Source organism: Microtus oregoni, unplaced genomic scaffold (assembly GCF_018167655.1).
Source record: "Microtus oregoni isolate MIOR12 unplaced genomic scaffold, Mior012 000012F_ref0000307, whole genome shotgun sequence".
NCBI lineage: Eukaryota > Metazoa > Chordata > Mammalia > Rodentia > Cricetidae > Microtus > Microtus oregoni.
Genome location: NW_024543071.1, coordinates 52,260,373 through 52,286,184, shown reverse-complemented (window position 1 = coordinate 52,286,184; position 25,812 = coordinate 52,260,373). Strand labels below are relative to the sequence as shown.

The window sequence follows — 25,812 nt, the reverse complement described above, 5'->3', positions numbered from 1 at the left end:
GGCAGAGGCCTGGCTCAAAGACAATGTCCTGGGAGGTGTGTGTGTGTGTGACAGGATAGCTACTAATGCTTTCCTTGGATACAGCAGTTGGGAGATAAAATAAGTATTTTCAGTATTGCACATTATGGTGGCACAGGTCTATGATCCTAGCATTCCAGTGGCTGAGGCAGAAGGATCACGAATTCAAGGCCAAGCTTGGCTACAAAGTGAGACTGTCTCAAAAAGTAAAACAAACACAACAACAACAAAACACACACACACACACACACACACAAAATAAAAATGGGGGTGGTGGTGGATAGATGGCTCAGTAGTTAGATCTGATGCCTGGGGCCTATACACGTGCATATCCATATGCAAACACACCTACTCACAATTAAAGATAAATCTCTGAGGGACGGCTCAGTGGCTAAGAGCACTGACTACTCTTCTAGAGGACCCAGGTTCAATTCTCAGTACCCACATAGCAGCTCATACCTGTCTCTAACTTCCAAGATCTGACCCCCCTCACATAGACAAACATGCAGGCAAAACATCAACACATATAAAATAAAAATTATTTAAAAAAAATCTCTGGGGGCTGGAGAGATGGCTCAGTGGTTAAGAGCATTGTCTGCTCTTCCAAAGGTCCTGAGTTCAATTCCCAGCAACCACATGGTGGCTCACAACCATCTGTAATAAGGTCTGGTGCCCATTTCTGGCCTGCAGACATACACACAGACAGAACACTGTATACTAAATAAATAAATATTAAAAAAAAATCTCTGAAAATTTTAAATGGAGCTGGGTATGATGGCACCTACCTTTAATCTCAGCACCAAGGGAGGCAGAAGCAGGAGGATCTCTATGAGTTTGAGGCCAGCCTGGCCTACAAGTGAGTTCCAGGACAGCCAGGGCTACATAGAGAAACCCTGTCTTGAAAAAAATATCAAAACCAAACCAAACCAAAATTAGTGGTGAGCTAGCTCAGCAAGTAAAGGTGCTTGCTGCTAAACCTGATGATTTGCAGGACCCACATGGTGTAAGGAGAAAAGCAGCTCCTGGAAAGTGTCCTCTCATCTCCACACGTGTGCGCAACACCCCCAGCAAATGTAACAGAAGTCAGTGTAGAGTTGGTGCAGCCGACATAGGTCTTCTTTACCTGCTCACCAAAATGCACCGAATCCTTAGACGAGGTCTGTGACAACCTGGGGGCTGCGTTTCTTCATCTTATGTCTAAGCCAGCACTGCTATCTCCTGCTTGACAGAAGAAACTGTTCCTGCGCAGCTTTGCTTCTCCGTCCCTCCATGCTTAGGAGAAAAGCATCTTTTGTGAAGGGAGATGAGCAGCTGTTGTAGGTGTTATTCTGAGTGTACAGCTATCATTGTTACCAGAGAAGTTGTGACTGTTTCTAGGACCCTCAGGCTTAAGCCTGTTGGTTCTGGATGTTCCCTCGTAGGAGAGGGCAGGATCATTGGACCCCAGTGAGCCCAAGTTCCCGTGTCTCAGGCTAGGCACTGAGCAAGGGCCAGGGAGCAAGGCAGGAAGACCCTTGACTCGGCAGCCCAGGTCAGCAGGGCCACAGCCCGAAACGAGCTATGAATGACAGCAGCTCTGTTGAGACTCTCCCGGGCGTCACTGCTGGAGAGTACAGCTTTATAAGTCATCCTGGCTCCAGTTTCCCATGGGTTTCAGGGATCATGGCCAATTCTTCCCCAGCCAGCTCATCAGTCTTCTCTGGGGCACTGTTCCCAGCCCTCATTGGCTTCTGGTTCTCAAGAGTTAAATACTATTAACCAGCCAGGAAAGTCTGTCCCTCAGCCGGTTGGGCTCTGGATTTTTCATAGCGGGGCTTCTAGGCACAGGCTATAGGAGTTAACTGTCAGTCTGCCCATTTGCTGCTGTTTCTTGGGGCTACACCTGCATGGTGAGGCCAAGTTTTGTTCCTCTTTCGTGTGAGCCTTCATCTTGGGTACCTCTAGGGAGGCTCTGTGTCTAGGCCCCTGGGAGTGTAGAAGAGTTACACCCAGGACATTGGTAGTGGTGGCTAGTTTTTTTTCTTTGTTTTTTGAGACAGGGTTTCTCTGCAGCTTTGGAGCCTGTCCTGGAACCCACTCTGTAGACCAGGCTGGCCTCAAACTCAGAGATCCGCCTGCCTCTGCCTCCCGAGTGCTGGTTTGTCAGGGTACTTTATCACAGCAATGGGAAACAAAACTAGGACACTGACCCCATCTCAGGTCAAGGAACAAGAGGAAAATAAGCTCGACAGATCCAGACTCCAAGCCATCCTCCAGCCAGAGCTAAGACCACTTGGACTTAGAAGGGAGGGACGGGTGTATGTAGCGAGCTGCGTGGAGCCACATCTGATAATCAGCTCCTAATTATGGCTAAGACCTGACTTATGCTGTGATCACGCAATGATTGTCAGCTGCTTGCATATGCATGGACCTATGGGCAGTGCCCACCTGGCAATCCGGGGTTGGCGGCCCGTGCCTTTTTAAGGGCTGGGAGAGGTTTGTCTGGGGAGAGAGGGGAAGAAAAGAGAGATAGCTTCGATTGTCAAAAGGTCCTGAATAAACTGCTAGCAAGAAGAGCTCCGGGTGTTGCATCATCCTTGCGGGTCGAGGCTGAACGCGACAGGTGTATATGCCTTGGGGAGTGGGGTCTGACACGGGAGCAGCACCCACTCTTCTGGGCAGCCATGTTCACTCCTGTTCCGCAGTGAAGGGACACAGAAGTATACTCCTTTCCACTTGTGCTCCTGGCTTATTCTGTCTGCTGATGGTGGACGGTGGCAGTAACAGAGTGAGGGGCAGAAGCACAAGGCAGTTGGTAAGAAATCACCAGTTTATTGAATGAAAAAACCCAACATGGCCCCAGTCTTCCCACCGCACTTATTCTCAGGCCCAGCCAGGAGACACTCTGGACAGTAGGGCTGGGCAGTGGAGAAGGACGTGAAGAATCTAGGCTGTGGAGAAGGAGAAAACATGTCCCAAGTGCAGTTTCGTGCCACACTGCTAAGAAGCAGTCAAAGGGCAACAGAGAAGCTCCAGAGGTGCCAGGGGCATGGAGGCTGGGCCGGCTCTGTCCCTTCTCAGCCTCTCCTCAAGACACTGATAAGGAGGCTGAGGTAGGTCTGGGACCCATCCATGGCAGAGAGGGAAGGCAGCTGCCGGGGAAGACCTGGTGGAAATGGGCTTCTTTCCACTGCCCTGCCACGGAGGAAGTAAGGAGCAGTGAAGGGGAGGCAAGCTGACACAGGAAAGGGAGACATATGGCTGGATGCGAGTCACAGACAATGTATGTTGGGGGCAGGGCTTGCTGCCTCCTACCTCATGAAACCAGAGTTATCTTAGGTGGGAGGACAGGAGGCAGAGGAAGGAAGGAGCCTCAAGGACAGGACCTGTGCACAGGACAAGTTACCCAAACAACCAGAAAAAAAAAAACAAAAAAAACAAAAAGAAATAAAAAACAGACACCACTCAGGACACAAGACATCCACATGGACTTGAGGTGACAGGAAATCATGCATGGGAAGAGAACTGGGAAGGCCCCTCCATCCCAGAAACGTCAGGATGCTTAGATGTCCCCCCAACTCTACTGGGAAACTGTGGTGCAGATGAGGTCACAGGAATGGTAGGAGGCCCCAGCCCTGTAACAGTTATCATGTAGGGGAAGGCAGGGTGTGTAGCAACTAACAGAAGAGCCTTGGAAATTGAGAGCCTGGTGGCCAGGCTACGGTAAAGTGCTGGGCTGTCTCCCTGTGTACCAGTGCTCCAGAAAGGGAACTGGTGCTGCAGGGGTGAGTGATGGGAAGGACGGTTCAGATTATCCAATTATAGGGATTATGGGCACCAGAAGGCAGAACCACCCAGCTCTGGGCCTAGAACAGGATGGAGGAGGGTAGTCCAGAGAAGGGCTGGGCAGTGAGAGGGAGGGCTGCATCCTCAGTGGCAGTGTCCGTCAGGACCGGGCATGTAGAGGCAGGCCCCAGTGCTGGGAAAGGGAGGCTGGGCCGGGGTTTGCTCGCCTTTCCCTGCCTGCAGGTGGTGAGGCTGGGTGGCAGTGCCAGGAGGGAGTGGTTGGGAGGCAGGGTCTCAGGTGGTCTTGCTGCCACTGAAGAGGCCCACTGGAAAGTGTTTGACATGAGTGGGCCACTGGGCAGCCAGCTGGAAGAACTTGATGTCACTCCACTCAACTCCATCGATGGACACTAGGTGACAGAGAAGAGAAAGATTAGGGGCTAGCTAACCATCTCCCTACTCCTCCCTCCCCTGCTCTCACCACCATCGCACCTCTCAGCATGGTCTGCTGCTGCTTTGCAGAGCAGATGAGGCGGCTGATGCCCTCGATGACCTGGCTCTTAGAATCCACCTCCTTTTCCCGGGGCTTCTTGCTCAGGAAGATAGTGGGCACTGGAAAGGCAGCGGGAAGCACCTGTCACGGACTTGGAAAGCAGCCATCCCTTTCCTTCCCAGCCCATCTGCTTCCTTCTTGCTGGGAGAGGTAATGTGCTCCTCAAGCTCCCTGGCCCTGCTGTTTGTAAGGAACTCTAAACTCCTGTGTCACTTTGCTAAAGGTTCTGCATTTCTGCCTGGGCCTATCTTCACCTGCACAGTGAGGCCATGGGGCTGAGGAGTGATGAAGTGGCAGGTGTTTTCACTACCCCCACCCAACAAGTGGAAGTACTCCCGCTGGTTCTACTCTGGGAGGAGGGTAGGCAGGGCAGGCCCCTGCTGAGCTGCTGGAAGGTCCCTATGCCAGTCTAGTGGTGAGCCAGGCGTGCAGCCCTTGGGAGAAATCTGGGGGGAGGAGAGACTCCCAGAGGCACAGCTGCTCGGGAGCTCATGTAGGGGCAGATTTAGGGTCATACAGGACATACACTGCAGGTACACACAGCTGCAGTGTGATGTCACTCTCCTGGAGAACAGGACCCACGACTACTCCACAACTCTGCTCTGGATGCTTTAATCTCCCCGATTATTCACAATGGGCTGTATTCTCCTCCCCACGTGTGTGTGTGTGTGACTATTTTGAGGTAGGGTCTCATTATGTAGTCAGGCAGCCTTGAACTTGTAATTCTCCTGCCTCGGCCTCCCAAAGGATTACAGATGTGTACCTCCAGGCTCAGATCCTCATCAGATCTTTCGTTCCGGAAGCTTCCTTGGAATGCCTTCCATCCTTTGGCATGAGTGTTCTGCTCTAAAACCACGGTGGCCATGGAGGCGGCCATCCCATATCCATCCTGAATACAGTGGCCTTGTCCTCTAGGTGATGCAGAGCTGGCTTATGGGTCTTAGGCTGATCTCAAGATCTACATACTAATACATGCATCCTATCCAGAAGCAGATTCCTGCCCAGACCCTAGGACAGGGACTTGGAGGCCACCAAAGTCGCCTGGTGTTCTCCCATTCTTTCTTTCTTTCTTTTTTTTTTTTTTTAAATATTTATTTATTTAGTATACAGTGTTCTGCCTGCACATATTCCTGCAGGCCAGAAGAGGGCACCAGACCCCATTACAGATGGTTGTGAGCCACCATGTGGTTGCTGGGAATGGGAATTGAACTCAGGACCTCTGGAAGAGGCAGGCAATGCTCTTAACCTCTGAGCCATTTCTCCAGCCCCATGGCCTACCTTTCTTGTTCTTCTCTTTGGTGACAACAGTCATTGCCATGGTGCCAGAAAGTTGGGCTTCCCCTGCATGTGGCAGGCGAGAAACCTGCACCGAGCGGAAGACACTCTTAAGAGTATTCTTTGAGCTGGCATCCCTCTTGTCACCTTCTCGCCTGCGTTCCCCGGGGTGGCCCAGCCAGTAGTCCACCTGGAGGCCAATCACATCCCCATATGGGCTATTTGGGCTCCTGGAGAAGTGAAATGAAAACAACATGTTGGCTTTGACCTCAATGCCTAACCACACGGGAGCAATGAGGGATGGAAGATACTGCTTTTGGGAGCAGGAGATGGGGAGGAAGGCCAGCCAGCTGGCTATGTTTCTGCCAGTGACATAGAACTTGCTCATGTCGGGGTGGAGAACTGGGGTGATTTGAGAACAAAGCCAGAGAAGATAAAAGCCCAAGTCACTGTGAGAAAATCAAAACTGTCACAAAATGAAGGAAGCAGAACAGAAAGATTTGTGAAAGTGTACACTCATACACAAACACACATGCACACACACACATACATGCAAGCAAAGCCAAGGCCCAGAGTAGGCAGAATGCTGGAGAGAAGCAGCGGGCAGGGGCTGAAGCAGCACCATGGCTTCACAGCCGCCTTGGGAGCCAAGGGATGCTGCCCTGCACTTTTGGTTATGTACAGCACTTTTAGCTCAGTGATAATTTTAGCTCCTGGGGGAAAATGGAGTGTTTTCTTGAAAGAAGGCGTCAGACACAATAGGTATCCAGGCTATGAAAGTCATCTGACTTTTCCTTCTGCTGGTGGCTCCATTAAAGACAAGCTTAAACTGGATGAGAAAAGAGGTCAAGGTAGGGGTTGGTTCAAAAGTCCTGAAATCCAAGTTGGACAGAAGCCCTTCATGCAGTGGACGAAATAGGAGAAAGCGGGCATCCTAGAAGTCACTGCTGAGGCAGAATGTGGCTGTGTTCCTAAACTGTCTCTTCCATGGACAGCAGAAGACCATGAGGGGGATGTAAGCAAGGAGAAGGGCTGGACTCTAGCCCAGGGCCCATTCCTTCCTCAGAAGAACAGTCGTGGGCACACCTGAAAACCTACTGGGAACGCTTCCCCATTGGTAGCTGTGAGGAAGGGAAACAGTGAAGACACAAGAAAGAGTGAAAAGATACTGGATACTGTGCCTGGCCACACCTAGCTTTTCTTTGCTCTCTACCTCATTACTTAGGCTTGTCCCCCCTCAGATATGGCAGAAAAGCAGCTTGCTGGCCATCTCCCTCAACTTTAAGTACCTGGAATCCTAACGTCGTCTCCCTCCCACCACTCCCTACAATCTCAGTTACAAGGTCTTTGCCATCTCAACATTAAAGGCCCAGCCTGGAACCTCCTGTGGCACAGGTACAAAGAGGGTGTCAGCCACTCTGAGGCAGTTCCCATACTGACAGTGCTGTTGCCAATCAGGCCTCACAACATCCTTGTGAGCTGCAGTTCACCTCTGCACACAGCAGAAACCAAAGTTCAACAACACAGGATGGGGAGCCACCTAACCCAGGCATCCTTGACTCACAATCCCATGCCATTCTTCCAGCTCCAGCACAGTTGTTCCCAACCTTCAGAATGCACTTTCTCGTGCTGTGGTGACCCCAACCATAAAATTATTTTCATTGCTACTTCATAACTGTAATTCTCCTACTTTTATGAACTGTAATGTAAATATCTGTGCTTTCTGATGGTTTTAGGTGATCCCTGTGGAAGGGATTGTGACCACAGGTTGAGAACTACTGCCCTAGGTCCTGTAGGAAGCTACTTGAACCATACTTTAATAGCCCACAAAAGCCACTCTGTCAATACAGCCCCAGCTGACCCCACAACAATGCAGAGAAGACAAAGCAAGAAGCGTCAAACTTCACTGAACTTTCTTGCAATGTCTCAGTCTCTGAATTTAAATCTATGCCAGTGCTCTCACCCAGGTGGCTGTGTTGTGCCAGTGTGCCATGCCTGAGAAGGGAGTAGGCCTGGCTAGAGGAACATGGACAGACAGGGTTGGGAAAGAGCCTTACCCCACAATAGCGAGGGCACTGCTCATGGATGGGGATGAGGGAGGGGTTGCTGTGGCATCTCGGCTCAGGCCTGAGCTTGAGGGTGGTGATGTGGAGGGCACAGTAAGGCTGACCACAGGTGAGTCGTCTCCATCGCCTGTCAAAGGGACAAACATAGTTGGTCACTGGTGGCAGGAAGTATGCTTTCCTTTCAGGGGACCCTAGGGCACCTTGAAGGAGCGGGGCACATACCTTCTTATTCAACTTAACCAATTACACCCCGGAAGATGAAAAGTGTGACCCTCACTCAGAGCAGCAAAGGAGCTTTAGCTCACCTGCAGTGGACGGCGAGTCTTCAACAAGCCCCACTTTCACAACCTGGAGGGAAGGGACATGTATTAGGTCCTCTGTCAGGGTAGCAAGTCCAAATCCACTTTTTTACAGATGGCCAGCACCTCAGCCATGACCACATGGTGTTTTGTCAATAACTAAAAATCTTTACATATCTGGAACAGTCTAGTATTTAAAATGACCCACCCCCACCAAAAAAAAAAAAAAAAAAAAAAAGGGAAAGGAGAAAAAGTTCATGGGCTCGGCTCGGTAGTAAAAAGAGGCTTGGCACCATAAAACTAAAAGAAAGAAAAGAAGTCAAGTTCTGTGAGGTGGGCCATAAGACTTGGCATCCCTTCTCTGGGGGTTAGGACAGAGACTACTTTGAGGGCAGTGTCCTGACCTTATTTCTTCTAAGAGCAGCCTGGCAGGGGCCTAGGAAACTGGTCTGTGTCAAGGCAAGTGAGCTGTGGGTGTAGATACAACTTTCCTACTTCCCACTTTCTTGGAAACTGAAGTAACCTGGGAGGGATGTCTCAACAATTTGACATGGACAGAGTATTCTGGAAAGGATGGAGGGGGCCCTCCAGTGGCCAGAAAAAGATACAGTTAGAGGCAACATGGCTAATATATATATATATATATATTTTTTTTTTTTTTTTTCTTTTTTTTTGGTTTTTCGAGACAGGGTTTCTCTGTAGCTTTGGAGCCTGTCCTGAAACTCGCTCTGTAGACCAGGCTGGTCTCGAACTCACAGAGATCCGCCTGGGCAAATATATTCTTGTGTTCTAAATGACAGGTGTGTGTGTGGGGGTCTGGTGTCATGGCACTGGGAGACAGCCTATGTAGCAGAACAGTTGGGCAGGAGGCCAAGGGCTAGGGCTGCTACAGCAGAGATCATGTGCCTTTTTCAGGTGGCTCCTGGAGGATACTTTGGGGCTTCCTGAATACATAGCTACCCCCTCTCTAGCTCCCCTGGTAGTTTGTGAGGCTGCTAGTTAATCCATTTTTTTTTTCTTTTGAGATGCTGCAAATGGAACCCAGGGTCTTTTATGTCTTTTTTCCTTTCCCTTTGGCTTCAAGTTAGGGTTTCTCTGTGTAGCCCTGGCTGTTCCAGAACTCACTCTGTAGACCAGGCTGGCCTCAAACTGAGATCTGCCTGCCTTTGCCTCCGGAGCGCTGTGATCAAAGGCGTGCGCCACCACTGCTTGGTGCAGAACCTAGGGTCTTAGCATGTGCTCTGTGACTGAGCTATGACCGAAAACTTTATTTTAAATGTCTCACTTGGTTCTGAGAGTCCAGAGACTGACAATTCATGTTCCCAGTTTCTTGAAGGTAGCAGCTATACTGCCAGCCCGGATGGCAGCCAGAATTCTGAACTGCTACAAGCTATGGGAGTCTTCCAAGGGCTAAGGAGGCAGTGAATGACTAGGTGGCTGGAAAGGTCAGAGTAAGATCACCCTGGATGTGACCACTCAGGACATCCTTACATGTCCTGAAATCAGGATGGGGACAGTTAAACCCAGGCCTGCTTAGCTCTTCCCCTATAAAGACTGTGAGATATTTTCAAGATTATAGGATATAAAAGTCAACTTTGAAGGGCAATCAGAATCTCCTCTGAATGGAAACACCAGTTTTTAGCCCTCTGTAGGGTTAGAACTCATAGGTTCCTGAGATCAAAACACTGATAAATGAAAAAAAAAAATCAAAGGTATCACAAGATTCTTCCTTTATTTCAAGATAAATTCACTTGCATTTCACTAATCCACTAATGTACACGTCTGCATCAGGGAGGCTTTTCCTTAAGTCAACCCTGCGAGGCAGCTGGTTCTAGACTTCTCAGAATGCCAAGGTTTCATTATTTCTGAGGCCACTTCCTCTTCTCTGAGCCAGGAGAAGCCACACTGTGGACTGAGCTCCAGAGATACACGACCCCAAGTTCATGGCTTGGTACAATAACAGGAGACACCTATAACTAATCTGGGGACAGTTCTTGATTAGGGAAAGGATGTTGCTCTGTAATTCTAGCATTTAGGAGGCTGAGGCAGGAGGATCACAAGTTCAAGGCTAGCCTTAGCTAGAGATTCTACTGCCTCTGCTTCCGGAGTTCTGGATTGAACAGTGTGTGCCACCATGGACAGCTTTTTCTTGTATGGAAGGAAAGCAAGAAGGCTGGGAGGCTGGGGTTGGAGGAAGGGAGCAAGTACGTACACCAATGAAGGGAATAAACTTCTGATAGGAGTCTTCGTCAGGGCTGTTGGGAAACAGGAAAGGATTGCAATTAGTGGGTTTGCAAGAGTGCCGGACAATTAAGCTCCCCACACTGAGTTCTGCTCAATGGGGTCCAGAACACACGGCTATAGCTTCCTGTCACACTGCAGGGAGGCCACTCCTTGAGGACAGAATGGAGAGCACAGAACAAAGGCAAACAGCACTGCTCGGACTTGCCAACTGATTTTAATCATATGGAGGAAATAACTGATCGACCTGCATGGAGGCTCTAAGAAGTCAGGCATGTCCTCCTGTCCTCTATGACAGGAAGTGGAATTGTAGAAAAGGAAAATATGAAAAACGAAAGGATTCAAGGTTCCTCTAACCTACCCAATCTGTTTTTTTTGTCTGTTTGTTTTTTCCTTTGGTTTTCTGAAACGGTTTCTCTGTGTAGCCAGCCCATGCTGTCCTAGAACTCACTCTGTAGACCAGGCTGGCCTTGAACTCAGAGATCCACCTGCCTCTGTTCCCGGGTGCTAGGATTAAAGGTGTGTGCCACCACCATCTGGCTACCCAATCCATTTTTAAGAAAACTCCTGTTAGACTTACAACTTATGCCTGCAGGTTAACATGGCTTCGGCCACAGGCAGCTGGTGCGTTGTGGCTGCTCCATTGACATACTGCATCACAAGACCCACCACATCCAGTGGCTCTGCAGAAAAGCCAGGAGGGATGTGTCCATTTTAGTGTGCAGCTATACAGACCCTCAGAGAGGCCCCTAAGTCCCCAAGGCAGGGTCCTCAGAGCTGAGATGAAGAAAGGATTCTAAGATCCTCTTGGCCATGCATCAAAGGACTCATAAACCAAAGCACAGTCTTCCCTGACCTTAGCTGTACTCTGATGCTAGCATCACCAGTGGATGGTATGGGGATACCTGCTGGCACAGTGTCACTCATTCAACAACAGACTATATCAGTGGCACTCCCCATTGCCTATTTCATCTCTACAAGCAGAGCTGGCCCACGTACCAGCCATATGACCTCCTTACTTTTAGCTGTAGGCAGAAGCTATCCTGAGGAGAGGGTCACACAGGGTATACCTACATTAATGAATACCAACTGGGAAAGGGGTAAGAGCTACAGGAATGGGATTAAGGTTGCTCCCCACCCTCTTCAGCTGCATGGGGGAACCAGAAGCCTCACTCCTTGAGGGTTTCCTTTAGGGGCCTTACCTGACACTGGGGGCTCTGAGCGACTGAACAGGTCTCTCCAGGCAGAATCAAGGAAGGTGCTGCTATATCTACTATCTACTGAGCCCAAGTATTTGGCCACTGGATGAGAACCTGGCAGATGGAAAACCAGACAGAGTAAACGGTTAGTGGGTAGAATAAGGGAAGCAGCTATCCCCAGCCAAGGTTCAGCCTTTAGTTTCCCTGATCAATTCCCATTCTGCAGGAACCGAGTCTGCTGACACAAGTCTCCTGAATGCTGCCAGACTTTACCTAGGGGAATGATGAGGAAGCGCATGTAACCTAGCCAGTCCGGTGTTTTGCTGGCAAGGGACTTGACAAAGAACCGGAGAATGGAGCTCAGATAACTCTGGCTGCCCACAGCTGCCACCTTGACCGGCCTCGGCATGGATGAGTTACAGTTGCAGCTAAGGAGAAAGGGGACACACACCATACTTAAGTCTCAGGCCTCAAGCTCTGACTTCATGCATTTCTAAAAGCCATGGGGACGCATGCCAAGAAACAAAATGATACAAGGAGGCATCAAGCGTGTGCTGCTCGAGAGGGTAGGCAGCTTCCATGGAGGAGGCTGATGCTACAAGAGAAAGGTGCAAGTGCTGCCTGTGGGGCCCAGAACCCTGGAGTCTCCTTGCTGTGACACATGTGAAGATGTGACAGGGCCTCCCTCAGATGGCCCTGGAGAGGGAAACAGGATCCCATTAAAAGACAGAATGTTACCATTGAGGGAAGGAATTTAAGGTATTTTTAGAACCCTGGATTCTGTTCTTTATCTTGGGTTTATGAGAGAGATGAGGCAAGCCAAAGTGAGGCATGAGTCCAGGATGTAAAGGTGGCAGGGGCAGAAGATTCGGGAGCTGATATTCTAGGGGCTTTGAGCACTACTGCTGGCTCTGTCTCTAAGTACAAGCTGGAGCTGCAGCTTCCTAGCCCGAGAATATTGCCATTGCTAAAAGTCAGGGTTGGAAGACGAGGTAGAGGAACCAGAAAACATTGTAAGAAGAAAAGCCAGAGCCCTTACTAGCGCTGAATCCTAGTGAGCAGGGCAGACAACACGGCCTGGACCTCCACTATTGAGCAGGTGCATACAACAGGCTTCCTCTGGTCTTGGAGCAGTTCAGCCACATACTGCAGGGGAGGAAAGCAGGGACATAGGTAAGCCACATCACTTCCCACAGATGCTGAGAGGTCAGGCAAGGCCCAGACTGAGCTGTAGAGCCCTTGTCCTCTGGCAAAGATAGTCAGGTTTCCTGGCTATGTGTAAAAAAAGGGCACAGCAGACCCCATGGAAACATGCTAACTATGAAGTGGGGAGGATTAAAGGTTCCAAACATCACCCATATCTAGGCATCTCTGGAACCAATGTCTTACAAGGCAGACAGTAAATGGCGGATGAAGTCACTCTCCTGCTTCCCTGTGTGCTGTTTCAAGTCACACACTGGGAACATCTATAGACCCCATACCCTTGACCCTCAGTGTTCTACCTGGCCCTGCCAGTCTGTGGTGTTCACCAGGATGACATTTTCTGGGAGGGCTGCATCGGATACCAGGATCTGATTCAGTTGGTCATATACCACCTTTCTTGGAATCTGCAGAAACAAGTATTGATTGGGTATTGCCCAGAGGGGTGGGAGTAGATAGAACTCCTGGCACAGGGTAACTAAGGATGTGTGGGGACAGTCTCCCATTGACCATACTAAAATGAAGATGAGAAGAGGAAGATCAGTGTCCTTGGCGAATACACTGACATACTAGGCACAGAGTCACAGCAATGGTTTGTTCTAAGGCAAGCCTGTGGGGCTGGGAAGCAATAGCTTCCCATGAAGGGCATGACTCCCAGATAGCAGGGTGAGAGGTTGCAAGCAGTAAGCTGGTGCTTGGAGAATGCAGCAAGGGCAGTGGGGAGACAAATAATGAGAAGCAGCAGGCACCAAGTGGGGCCCACTGTCTCAGTAAACAAAGGTATTTCAGGAACAGCGATTAAACAGAAGGACAATACTTCACCCTAGGGGTCAGGCTATTCTAGTCGCAGGTGCATTTGCAGATTTGTGACAGCACTGAATTTAGGAAGTCATACGACCCCAATTTTGTCTTTTCATAATATTTATCAGAGAAACTTGGCTGCATAACTCTAGGAGAAGAGTAACCAGCTTAGGTTACTAGCTGCCTTGACTCTGATACCAGTGTCACAGTAAGGACTACTCGCCAGGTCTGTTTTATGCTCACATCTTCTCCAGCTAACCTCAGGCTTGAGAGTGACTAAAAAGACCTTGGAATAGCCGTGGCAGCTCATTGACTGGAGAACAATGCCAGCAGTTCCTACCCAGAAAAAGTCGAAACTCCTACCCTTCAACTCAGCTGGACACCACCACTCAACTGCACCCCAAATTCTACATTAGCAGATAACAAATATGGTAGACTTCTCTAACTTAGGTATCTCAGAAAAACCTTGGAGTCAACCCTTCCAACATTCCTTCTTCTTCTCTACCCAGCTGTCTAAGAAACAAACACTGAAATCCAAGGGAGGGGTTGTGATCATTGACAGGAACCCAAGATTACCTGTGTGCTGTGGCCCAGGTCAGGAGACCGCTCACTGTCAGAGCTGTTGGTCCTCTCACTCAGGGGCTTGGAGAGCTGCCGCTCTTTCAGGGGCGTGCTCCTCTTCTGCCGGGGTGTGTGTGTCCCTTCCACCTTGCTGATTGTAGCAGGGAGGGGGTTAACAGCCTTTCTAGTCCCAAAGTCACATCAGCCCAACCACTTTCCCACATGTAATTGGCATTGAGTATGGCTGCAGGTCTGTGTTACCTGCTTCCTTCCTCTCTGGAGTACCTGGGGGAGGCAGAGCCCTGCAGATCTGTTCTGCTGGACTTCATAGGAGTTTTGACTTTTTCTGGTACAACTAGACTTGTGCTCACATCTCCAAACATGTCCTGATCAGTGATTTCCTGCCGCAAAAAAAGGTGACAAAGAACATTACCTCTTTCTTGGTAACTGTGCAGGAGACTCCTCAGCCCTGCTAGAACCTATCTTCACTTTGAGGACCACCATTTTCCTTGAAGCATCTGAGTGGGAGCACATGGTTCTCATACTCTGATCCCAGGAGGAAAGTTTAACTACTGTCCCTTGTGTTGGATACCATGTGCTCCTATCCAGGCACAAGAGGGAGAAACCGATGACAGTCCATCTCTAGGTTGCGGGGGAGCCTGCATCCTTTTAGCTTTTCATTAGGACAGGGCTTGTGGTTCTGAAGTTCTGGTCTACATTTCTCACCTTGGGAAAAGAGCCTTGAAATCACCACTTCCTTCCCATCTGGGATACTGGTCCTGTCCACCCCGCCTTCCTTCCATCTCTTCCACCCTCTGTGTTCACAACTTTGCCTTCTCTCCTTCCTGCCGCTCACACCAGGTTGTCTTCCCAAAACGCAAGGACAATCACATCATGACACGACTTAACCACACCAACAGCTCTGCCCACTTAAGAGGCCTTTTGAAGCCTTCCCTGACCCCTGGACCACTTTCATAAATCAGTCTTCACCCCTTACTCCTTGAAGTACTGCTCTCCCAGTATGTCAGACTTGCTTGCCTGCTTGCATCTGCTTGTCCACCCTTCAAATTCTTTAACTGATTCTTTGTGGGTTTCACAACATGCTTCCAGATACCATGACCCCATCCAGCTCCCTGCCCCTTCATATCAGCCCACCCACTTTGCAACCTCCCCCAAAACAAAATTCAAAAGAAAAACAATAAAAACATAAACCAAAACCAAAACAACTAAACGAACATACCCTTCAAAAATTTTAAGCCGGGCGGTGGTGCACGCCTTTAATCCCAGCACTTGGGAGGCAGAGGCAGGCGGATCTCTGTGAGTTCGAGACCAGCCTGGTCTATAAGAGCTAGTTCCAGGACAGGCTCCAAAACCATAGAGAAACCCTGTCTCGAAAAACCAAAAAAAAAAAAAAAATTTAAGCATTCACTCCTTGAGGGATAACTTTACAAAGTATTCAATCTAAAATATAAACTTGACTCAAGAATAAAAAGACAGATAAGTTCATATGTATCCCAGTGTGGCTCTGAACTCCTGATCCTCTAGATCCTGCAAACGGGGATAACTGGCATGCACCACTACATCCAGTTTTATGTAGTGTCAGGGCTTTATGCATACTTGGCAAGTATCTATCAAAATGAGTTATATCCCTAGCCCCAACCTTGAATTTGTATGTGCTGGGAATGAAACTTAAGAGCTCAAACATACTAGAAAAGAAGTCTACCAATGAGCTACATCCCTAGCCTGAACTGAATTTCAATGTAAACAGGGCCCAGGACCATTCATTAGATCAAGACAGAGCACCCCAGCATACCTGAACTATGATTTCCACTCCTACAGTTATCAAGTGTCCTGACTTCCGTATGGATAAGGAAATCCTATGGCATAAATGCTTTGCGCATCTACCTGCTTTCCTAGACAATGAGTTAAGATTAAGTCTGAGATTTGGTCAGTCATTGGAAAGTCTGAATCAGGAAGTGACAAGATTGAAATTTTATCTTTTTTTTTTTTTTTTTTTTTTTTGGATTTTTCGAGACAGGGTTTCTCCGTAGCTTTTGGTTCCTGTCCTGGAACTAGCTCTTGTAGACCAGGCTGGCCTCGAACTCACAGAGATCCACCTGCCTCTGCCTCCCGAGTGCTGGGATTAAAGGCGTGCACCACCACCACCCGGCTTTTTGAAATTTTATCTTGAAAAGATCACAATGTATTGGTTGTGTGTAGTATGGCAAGCAATGGGCAAGGAGGTAGGGTTTGTTTCAATTATTAGTGAATGAAGAAGTAATGGTACAGTAGGTTTTAATCCTGGATAGACCTAATAATGCTTTATCATTTTATTTATTACAGTGGCTACTTACTACAGGAGATATAAGCCTAAACACTCTTGGACTCAAGTCTATCACTAAGGTCTTGCTATGTGGCTCATGTTTCAGATGGCATTTTGTAAAGCTCCCTCTCCTTGCCATCCAGTCTAGCTCCTTGTCTCATTGGACATACATTTCCAGGTATCTTATGAGTACAACCAACTCAGAGAATCTTCAGTCTGCACCCCAGGGCCTCCACTGAGCCTTGTCCAGGATTGTACAGCTGGCTTCCCCTGGGGAAGGCTCTGATAGCGTCTTTGTATTCTCTGTGCTCAGCATTAGCAGGTGCAGTCAACAGTTAAAGGCTTATGTGATGGTGTTCAACTGATTCAATTCTACTTCATGGGGGCTTTGAACTCCACTCCTAGGCAGTTCTAGCATCTCCTCAAAGGAGAAGCTGACCAGTGACCCTCAGAGGCTTTAACACCATGAGCTTCCTGAACATTGAGAAGGCAACAGGGATGGAGAAAGGGACACATTCCCAGGAAAAGACACTGGATATTGTCTTTCAGAAGGAAATGAGGGTGACAGTGAGAAACTAGCATTTGGTCAGTTCTACTTAGGGCAGAGCGGGAACATTTCTGGATGACTTGTCTGGAGGAGGACCTTGGCCTCAAAGGATGTGTCCCATTCCATGGATAAGGATTCCATGGGAAAGGAAACAGAATATTCTTTTTTAAAAAATCTATTTATTTATTAAGTATAAAGTATTCTCAGTATTCTGTCTGCCTGCAGGCCAGAAGAGGGCACCAGATCTTATTACAGATGGTTGTGAGCCACCATGTGGTTGCTGGGAGCTGAACTCAGGACCTTCAAAGGGCAGGCAGTGCTCTTAACCTCTGAGCCATCTCTCCAGCCCCCAAGAAACAGAATATTCACAAGCCCACAGATTAAGGCAAAATGTTCAAGGTGGTCCTCAACATCTTTCTAAAAGGAATCAATCTATTACTCAGCCCCCTCCGTGTGTGTGTGTGTGTGTGTGTGTATTTCATTATGCTGCCTTGGCTGACCTAGAACTCATTATGTAGACTAGGGTGGCCTTAAACTCACAAAGAGCCACCTGCCTCTTGATGTGGGATTTTCCTCTGTACCACATCAGTCTCTGCCTCTTGACTAAAGGTTTTTCCCTATAGTTTTAAAGTACAAAGATACCTGCGGTGATCAAAGCAGGAGATTGAAGCATACTTACCAGAGTATCTGTTTCAGTCAAGCTGTCATCTTGATTTTTAATCCAAGTAGATTTGACTTTTTCTAGAGCAGCCAATTCCATCTGAAAAAAATTACTAATAATTAATTATCCCTAATCCAAATAACCAGCACTCTTATTTTATGAAGTCCCCCAAGAAGCTTAATATATTTTCACTTCATCCTCAACCTCATGCAGCCTTTAATGTTTTCATCTTTTGAGAGGAGATGGCATTTTTGTGTGTGTGTGAAAATTAAGCCCCATGGGGCTGGAGAGATGGCTCAGAGGTTAAGAGCATTGCCTGCTCTTCCAAAGGTCCTGAGTTCAATTCCCAGCAACCACATGGTGGCTTACAACCATCTGGAATGAGGTCTGGTGCCCCCTTCTGGCCAGCAGGCATACACACAGACTATTGTGTACATAATAAATAAATTTAAAAAAAAAAAAGAAAAGAAAATTAAGCCCCCGAAGGGCCCATTTGTTTCAGAAAACCATTAAGTATGGATTGGAGAGATGACTCATTGAGCATTTGCTGCTCTTGCAGAGAACCTGTGTTTGATTCCCAGCACCCATATCAGGTAGTTCTCAACCACCTGTAACTCCAGTTCAAGGAAAACCAATACCTCTTCTGGCCTTTGAGGGCACTCATACTCAAATGCATATTCTCATATACAAACATAATTAAAAATAAATATTTTAAAAATTATTAAGTAGGCCGGGCGGTGGTGGCGCACGCCTTTAATCCCAGCACTCGGGAGGCAGAGGCAGGCGGATCTCTGTGAGTTCGAGACCAGCCTGGTCTACAAGAGCTAGTTCCAGGACAGGCTCCAAAACCACAGAGAAACCCTGTCTCGAAAAATCAAAAAAAAATTATTAAGTAAATGATACACTGGGGTATAGAACTAGAAACTCTATTCTTTGGTTTTTTAAAAAATATTTATTTATTTATTATGTATACAATATTCTGTCTGTGTGTATGCCTGCAGGCCAGAAGAGGGCACCAAACCTCATTACAGATGGTTGTAAGCCACCATGTGGTTGTGGGGAGTTGAACTCAGGACCTTTGGAAGAGCAGGCAATGCTCTTAACTGCTGAGCCATCTCTCCAGCCCTTCTTTGGTTTTTATAGACAGAGCTTCTCTGTGTAGCCCTGGCTGTTCTGGCTGTTGCTCTGTACATTAGGCTGGCTTCAAAACTCACAGATCCACCTGCCTCTGCCTCCTGAGTGCTGGGATAAAAGGTGTGTGCTACCACCACGCATGGCTCTGAGTCAGAAATTCTGACTCCCAGTTATGTAGTGCAAAGGGGCTTAATGTTGGGTAGTTTTCTGTTGAATCTGTAAAATTCTAACGTTTTTGCTTCAAAGGGACACATGGAACGGCACTGTCTCTGCTTGTCAAAGGTCTCAGTTCTGGACCTTCATTTTGAGACTAAAGACATCAATGGTAGTTAAATGTTTTGCTTGGTAGAAGGATCCAGAAAACCTTCTAAAAGTATATTAAGCAAAAGAGGTTCCATGTGAAGCTATCGGGTGTGAATTAATTCTCCACTGTCTTATTAGCATTTCTCATAAATGCAAAGAGTTTATTAAGCAGACACAGATGCACAAGCAAGATTATTCATATTTGGTAATAATCTGGCCACACAAGCATCAAACCTACAGTTATAGGCCAAAGGGTGTAGGTGTCAGTGAGGTACTGGCTTCAGAATTTCTTTCTTCTAAGGAACCAAAAGAGGAAGAAAATATTTAGGATATCCCACTTAATCTCAACCAAGTTCTCTCTGTATAAAAATATACATCCAGAAGAGACAGGCTAATTAAGTCCAGGGTACTGCTGAGTGACCAGCAAGGACTACAAAAGCAGCCTTGCTCTGCTACGCTCCACCCATGGTTTCTCCACCTGGACTGACATTTAGGGCTGCATCATTTGTGCACTGCAGGGTGTTCAGCAGCGTTCTTGGCCTTGACTAGTAGTAGCTCTATCCTGTTGAGTTAAAAATTCTTCAACCAATGGCAAATGTCTTTTGAGAGGCAGACTATCTCTAGTGGAAAACCACTGCTCGAAGCCATCTGCAAGACAAATCTGACATACCTGAGCTAGGCAGTGACCTCAGGGCTTGAAATGTGTAATGACTCCTAGCCACACAGAACAGGCTGCCTCCAGACTGCACAGCTAGTCCTCTTACACGATGCTGATTGTCCAGCATTACAGTCTAGAATCTCAGAGGAGCCCTGCTTGGTTGGACCTAGGGTAGAAGCTCAGCACAAATTTCCAGTGGGTGGTTCTGAGGTAACACGACTTGTTAAGCCCTGAAAAGTTACAGTGCTGTTGTCACTGCAGCATTTGGGAAGACCTATTCCCCATCTCCAGGAGCTGTATTAAGGCATGTGACAAAGAAAAAGGAAGAAAATTCCTGACTTGTTGAAGCTCTGTTCCTGCTCAAACATCTGCAGGGATGGGCTGGGGTGTAGCTCAATGACCTCAGCATGTGCCTGTAAGTGCAGCAACGACAGTGTGATGAGACCGGTAACCTCCAGCAGCAGGCAGTCTGAGCTGACTGTATCTTGGGCAGATGTCTTGAAGCACGCACAGCCTAAATTTACTCTTACCAGCACAGAGAACCAAATTATGTTGCTACTATGTGTTGGAATCTTGAGAAAATTCCATAACTGCCACAATTTGTGTCAGCCGCAATCCTTTCTGGATTGAATTCTCTAAATATTTGGTACTTACAAGTGTAAGATTAAGAAAAACCCACAAGGGGCTGGAGAGATGGATCAGAGGTTGAGATCACTGTTTGCTCTTCCAGAGACCTGGGTTCAATTCCCAGTAACCACATGGCAGCTCATAACTGTCTTTAACACCAGTTCCAGAGCTCTGACCCCCTCAACAGACATACATGCAGGCAAACACCAGTGAAAATAAATTAAAATTAATTATAAAACAAAAGAAAAATCCACAAGTCTTAAGAATTGGTGAGGGAATAACAGTACTTGCTGCTCTGGCAGAGGATTCAGGTTCAGTTCCTGACACTTGCACGGTGGCTCACAACCATCTGTAACTCCAGTTCTAGGGGATCCCATACCCTCTTCTAACCTCCGTGGGCACCGGGCACACATACATACACCAAGACAAAATATGCATACACAAATAAATTAAAATAAATAAAGAAAAAAACCTGCATTAATGAGGATGATGTTACAGTATCTGCATAGGAAAGCCCTGAGTTCTATCCCTGCACCACAAAAAGAAAGAAGTGAAAAAGCTGGGCACATGCCTTTAATACCAGCATTCGGGAGGTAAAGGCAGGCAGATCTCTGTGAGTCATGGGCCAGCCTGGTCTACAAAGTGAGTTTCAAGAAAACCAGAGATACATAGTGAGACCTGAGATCCTGTCTTGAAAAAAACAAAACAAACTCCTCAAAAACAAAAACAAAAAACAAAAACAAACAAACGAACAAAAAAACCCTAACAGTGCTGAGCAACAGGAATTGTCAAGGTGAGAGCAGAGGTGCAGAGCCCTCAGGTCAACAACCACACTTTCTCCTCTACCCGAAGCACTCCACTTCAAGAGCATGAGCACAGCCTTGTTCTACCATCCCAGTGTCTTCAACTAAAGGATTCCACAGCTCTACACCCACACCAAGACATATGGGCTCTTCAAAATAGAATCTCAGCAGGGGAACAAAGCAAACCTGAGCTCTGGCCAAGGGATTCAGAATCTGAAGGACTTGTGTAAGACATCCATAGTCTATCAACTGTGGGACCCCAAAAGAGAAATGTGCTAAGGAACTGCACTTCCTGTAAGTCCAGCAGTCAGTCAGCACACACACTGCTGAGGATGACCCACAGGATCTCACAGCAGCCCATATGGCCTTTAGAGCACGTGCTTTCCATGTAGGCTTTAAGATGTGGAAACAGTCTTGAGAAGAAGCAAGTCAATGGGAAGATGGAATAAAGATTCACTCTGGAAAACCCACCCTTCAGTTAAGGATTTTGTTTCCTTGTTTGTTTGAGATTAGCCTGCCTCTGTGTCCTGAGTGCTGGGATGAAGGCCATGCACTACCCATGTCAGGTTTGTTTGTTCTTGCCAAATCCAGGGCCCATCAAACTAGCTACACTGCCAGCTCTGTCAATACTGAAACACGTCTTTCCCTCCTAGGAGACAGCTTCTCCTCTTGCTGATTTAGTAGTTACTGAACAATCAATCAGTGTATGCCATAATCTATGCTTACTGCTTCATGGTCACTGGCTTGGCCAACACCTTACTTATACTCTGTCACAGTAGGACACTGCCCATCATTCGCAGAACTCTGTACAGTAGCCCTCCCTTCAGCAGGTCCTGGGCTTCTTCCCACAGAGTTACTCTAAGTGATTTTAGTGTTAGTCACTTATGCACATGAGAGAGGCTGTCTGTAGGATTCTTCCTGTGGGGAAAAGCCGCTGAGTTATGCCCCAATGCTGTAGCACACTAAATGCTGCCTCCTTGACTCCAGATCACCGTGAACATGCTTGAGAGGTGCTGGCGTGGAGATCAGCAAGCAGCAGGGTGAACTTTCTTCATAACGTAATTTTTAATATGGGCATGGTTTTCTTTCTTTCACTTCCTGACTAGGAAACAGTTCATGGTGGGGTGGGTTGCCAGGTGCTCTTTAATAATGAAGAGAGATAAGATGGGAGACAGCTCCACCTGGTGGCAGAAGGGAGAGAAGGGTTGCTGAGATGCCCAGAAGAGGGCACACAAAGGACAGGAGAGCCTGGCCAGCTGTAGACTGCTTGTCAGCAGATGGAGTGCCTGGTTCCCCACAGTTAACAGCCACTGTAGGGGAAGATGTGTGTATTCTCCCCTGTGAACAAATGACTGTGCCTCATCAGATGCCACGGCAGCAAGAACTGGAGAACTTCAACTTCTCTCACCAACAGAGAAACATGGCCCTAACAGAACAGTATAACTCAGTTCTAAAACTATATTCGGTGACCATTTGCCTTTAATTGTGAAGAAAGACATAACTTCTTCTGCAGGTCTAAGGAAGGCTTGGCATCCACAGGCTGCTATCTATGACGAGCTGCTGGGAGCCACAGTAGAGAGCTCTCTCCTGTGCACAGGCAAATAGAGACCTGCGCACTAACTGCACATTCTTCCAAAGTATTGCTCTCCCCTGAGTCCTTCATCCAGAAAAACCTACTTACTACCTCCTGAACAGATCCTTCTGTCCTTTTATATTCATTATTTTCATAGCCTTGGATTGCTAAGCTGCCAGCCAGGGATCAGAGGAGCAAGATTGAAGCCACACTCAGAGAAGTGGAGGGCTCAGAGGGAGAAGCCAACATGGTCGGTAGGCAGGTCCCTCTCCCACCCCTTTTCACCATGAGTCTGCTCACAGGGCTGGTGGTGTCTTTTCCGAGGCTGCCCTTGCTGTTGAGGCTGCCAATCTCCGTCTGTGAGCTGGACTGCGACATCCCCTCAAAGAAGGGCCTGCAGCAAAGAAGCACAGCGGAGTCAGCGGCGATGGAACCTCAGAAAAGCAGTTCCCAAGGCCGAGTGGGGCCGTTGATCCAGGCAGGTCAATAGCCTAGGCTCTGAGGACACTTATTAGGTAGATACTATGGGGTCGGTCAAGGGATTTCCAGAGACTCCTATCGGGATTTTTGTCAGTTAGAAACAAAACACTGATCTCCACCGGGAGAGTGAGAACTTGGAGATACTGAAAGCCATGACTCCCTGCATGAAGTACGAGAGGATGCAAGGGCATCATGATGGAGGGAAAAGGGAGCCTCGCAGGCAGCCTACGAGGAGCTCTGGGTCTCACTTGAGCTTGGGTTTTGGGGTGCTGAGGATGCTCTCTGTTTCCTCCATTTCAGGCCCACTGTCACTGGGGTTGTACATCTCTAGGCTGTCGTAGAGCTCGTCCAGATCTTCTTCCACTTCCCGAATCTGCTCCCGTGACACGTGTTCTAGCCCAAAGCCTACCTGTGAGCAAAATAAAGATCTATGAATCTGGGGCTCTTTCTTATTATTAACATTTGTGGTTAAACAACAACTGTCTCCTAGGTCACGTCAACTGGTATTCTCAGTAATCCCTTCTAGAGGGACATGCTAGTGTCTCTGTGCCGCCCCAGCTGTACTGGAACTCACTCTGTAGACCAGGCTCTGGGCTGTCCTCGAATTCAGAGATCTGTCTGTCTCTGACTTCTAAGAGCTGGGATTAAAGGTGTGTGCCAGACCACTGCCAGGCTCTCTGTCCTTTCTATGGTCTGATTCTGAGATCAGGGGCATGCTGAGGTTATGTTTCCTCTCAGCTACTACTGATATCCATACCAGGGCTGGCAGCAGGAGGAAGAGATGTGCTGGTGTGCCTCCCAAGGAATCACACAAGAAAACCCAGGTCTGGTAGGCTGGTCCGTCTTCTGTTCCCTCAAATTCAGGTACAAGCTGCTTTTCTTTGCAGCACACAGTGGAACAAAGACCTTTTCCCAACATTTTCTATCTTTATTCATTTTTAGTTTACTTAGAAGCCTGTGTGAATGAAGGCAAGACTCCAGGTCCTAGGGGATTTCTGTCAAGAGCTGACCAATGAGGACATCACACTCGGGCTATTGCTCATTTGCAGCTCCTCTTGGGCTATGAGGAAAAATTAAATGGCTAGATTTGTCACTGCTGTCATTTGTCAATAGAAGAGAATTGAATATTGACTAACGATTGGATACGACTGTGCTAAGTGTTTCTAAATACCATGGAACTGCACTCTCCATGTGAAGCCTTTACTCTCTCTTCATGGAGCATAAGGCTCTTCTCAGCTGCCTTCTCTCCTGGGCTCTGTTATGCATGCAAGTGGGCAGGACTCTTGAGTCCATGATCCTGATGACTAGTGGCTGGCTACACAGGACCTAGGTATGAAACTGGAAGTAAGGGTGTCATACCTCATCGGAGACTTTGAATCGTTTTAGGAGGGCCACAAACTTCTGTTTGATGTTAGGTTGCTGTGGGAACAAATTATACAAATTATTCTCAAGTGACACTTACTGAGGCCAATTAAAGAGAGTCTATCAGGCTCTTACCCTCACAAGGAACAGGAGAAGAAAAATAGCAGTTGCACTTGCAATGAAAACCTCTCTAGAAAGACGGGCAAAAGCTGATGCAGCCCAGGGCCCTGGGCAGCTAGCTCAATGGAGATCTCATCCCCCAAGGAGGCCAATGATTTCCAGAGGTACAGCTCTAGCCCACCTTCTGTTCTGTCCAGCAGATGCAGGTACCAGTTGGTGAGTGTCCTGTACCTCCATGATCAACATTTCAGAATGGCATTTGTCATCTTCTTGCACAACCATTTGGGTAGCAGTGTCACCAACCCACTTAAGACTACTCCTGGAGTTTTTCCATCTCTGTCTCATCAGCCTGCAATGCACACTGCCAGAAGAGGCCATTTTTCCTCTGTGTCACGACTGCACTGTGACTGCATCCCTGCTGTGTCATAGTGACTTGCTGGGATGAGTGTATACTTCCAGGCCCTAGAATTCACTGATGGCCCGGCCTAGGCTCCTTGATCCATGTTTCTTGTTCTGATTTAGGTACCAGGCTGAGTTTTTGGTCACACGTATTTCTGGCCTAAATAGCAAGACCCTCGTATGGAATGGCAACAACTGACTTGCACTTAAGAATGAGAGTAGTGGGGCTGGAGAGATGGCTCAGCGGTTAAGAGCATTGCCTGCTCTTCCAAAGGTCCTGAGTTCAATTCCCAGCAACCACATGGTGGCTCACAACCATCTGTAATGAGGTCTGGTGCCCTCTCCTGGCCTGCAGGGATACACACAGACAGACCATTGTATACATAATAAATAAATAATTTAAAAAGAAAAAAAAGAATGAGAGTAGTGGCTGACCATAGACCCTCTGTCCAGTCACTGATGGAAGCAGATGCAGAGATCCACAGCCAAGCACTGGGCCGAGCTCCAGGGGTCCAGTCAAGGGTAGTGAAGAAGGATTATGTGAGTGTGTGTACATGTGTGCATGTGTGTGTGTGTGTGTGCGTGTGTGTGATCATGATGGAGCAACACACAGACAGCTGACCCAAGCTCATGGGAGCTCATGGACTCTGGACTGACAGCTGGGGAGCCTGCCTGGGACCAAACTAAGCCCTCTGCATGTGGGTGGCAGTTGTGTGGCTTGGTCTGTCTGTGGGATCCCTGGCAGTGGGACTAGGATCTATTCCTGGAGCATGAGCTAGCTTTTTCTTGATCAGCAGGGAGGGCTTGGTCCTGCCTCAATTTGACTCCTCATAGGGAGTCAACA

At 47.9% G+C, this 25,812-nt stretch overlaps 1 protein-coding gene across 5 annotated transcripts in view; it reads right to left on the bottom strand.

Moving 5' to 3' along the window:
- Positions 1-2,815: 2,815 nt before the first annotated feature.
- Pacs1 (phosphofurin acidic cluster sorting protein 1) overlaps positions 2,816-25,812 on the bottom strand; it is a 120,620-nt gene continuing 97,623 nt past the window's right edge. For 2 of the 5 annotated variants that reach the window (XM_041661461.1, XM_041661457.1), the window contains 17 exons: positions 24,447-24,506; positions 23,336-23,496; positions 22,908-23,001; positions 17,528-17,608; positions 14,240-14,385; positions 13,994-14,129; positions 12,919-13,023; positions 12,456-12,562; positions 11,690-11,844; positions 11,420-11,530; positions 10,798-10,900; positions 10,189-10,231; positions 7,983-8,025; positions 7,669-7,804; positions 5,615-5,841; positions 4,276-4,395; positions 2,816-4,193 (listed from right to left, as the gene is read on the bottom strand). In XM_041661461.1, coding sequence (XP_041517395.1) covers positions 4,078-4,193; positions 4,276-4,395; positions 5,615-5,841; positions 7,669-7,804; positions 7,983-8,025; positions 10,189-10,231; positions 10,798-10,900; positions 11,420-11,530; positions 11,690-11,844; positions 12,456-12,562; positions 12,919-13,023; positions 13,994-14,129; positions 14,240-14,385; positions 17,528-17,608; positions 22,908-23,001; positions 23,336-23,496; positions 24,447-24,506 — 1,944 coding nt within the window. In that variant the 3' untranslated portion in view covers positions 2,816-4,077. The remainder of the gene's footprint in view (positions 4,194-4,275; positions 4,396-5,614; positions 5,842-7,668; positions 7,805-7,982; positions 8,026-10,188; positions 10,232-10,797; positions 10,901-11,419; positions 11,531-11,689; positions 11,845-12,455; positions 12,563-12,918; positions 13,024-13,993; positions 14,130-14,239; positions 14,386-17,527; positions 17,609-22,907; positions 23,002-23,335; positions 23,497-24,446; positions 24,507-25,812) is intronic. The other 3 variants (XM_041661459.1, XM_041661458.1, XM_041661460.1) reach the window with 3 other exon arrangements.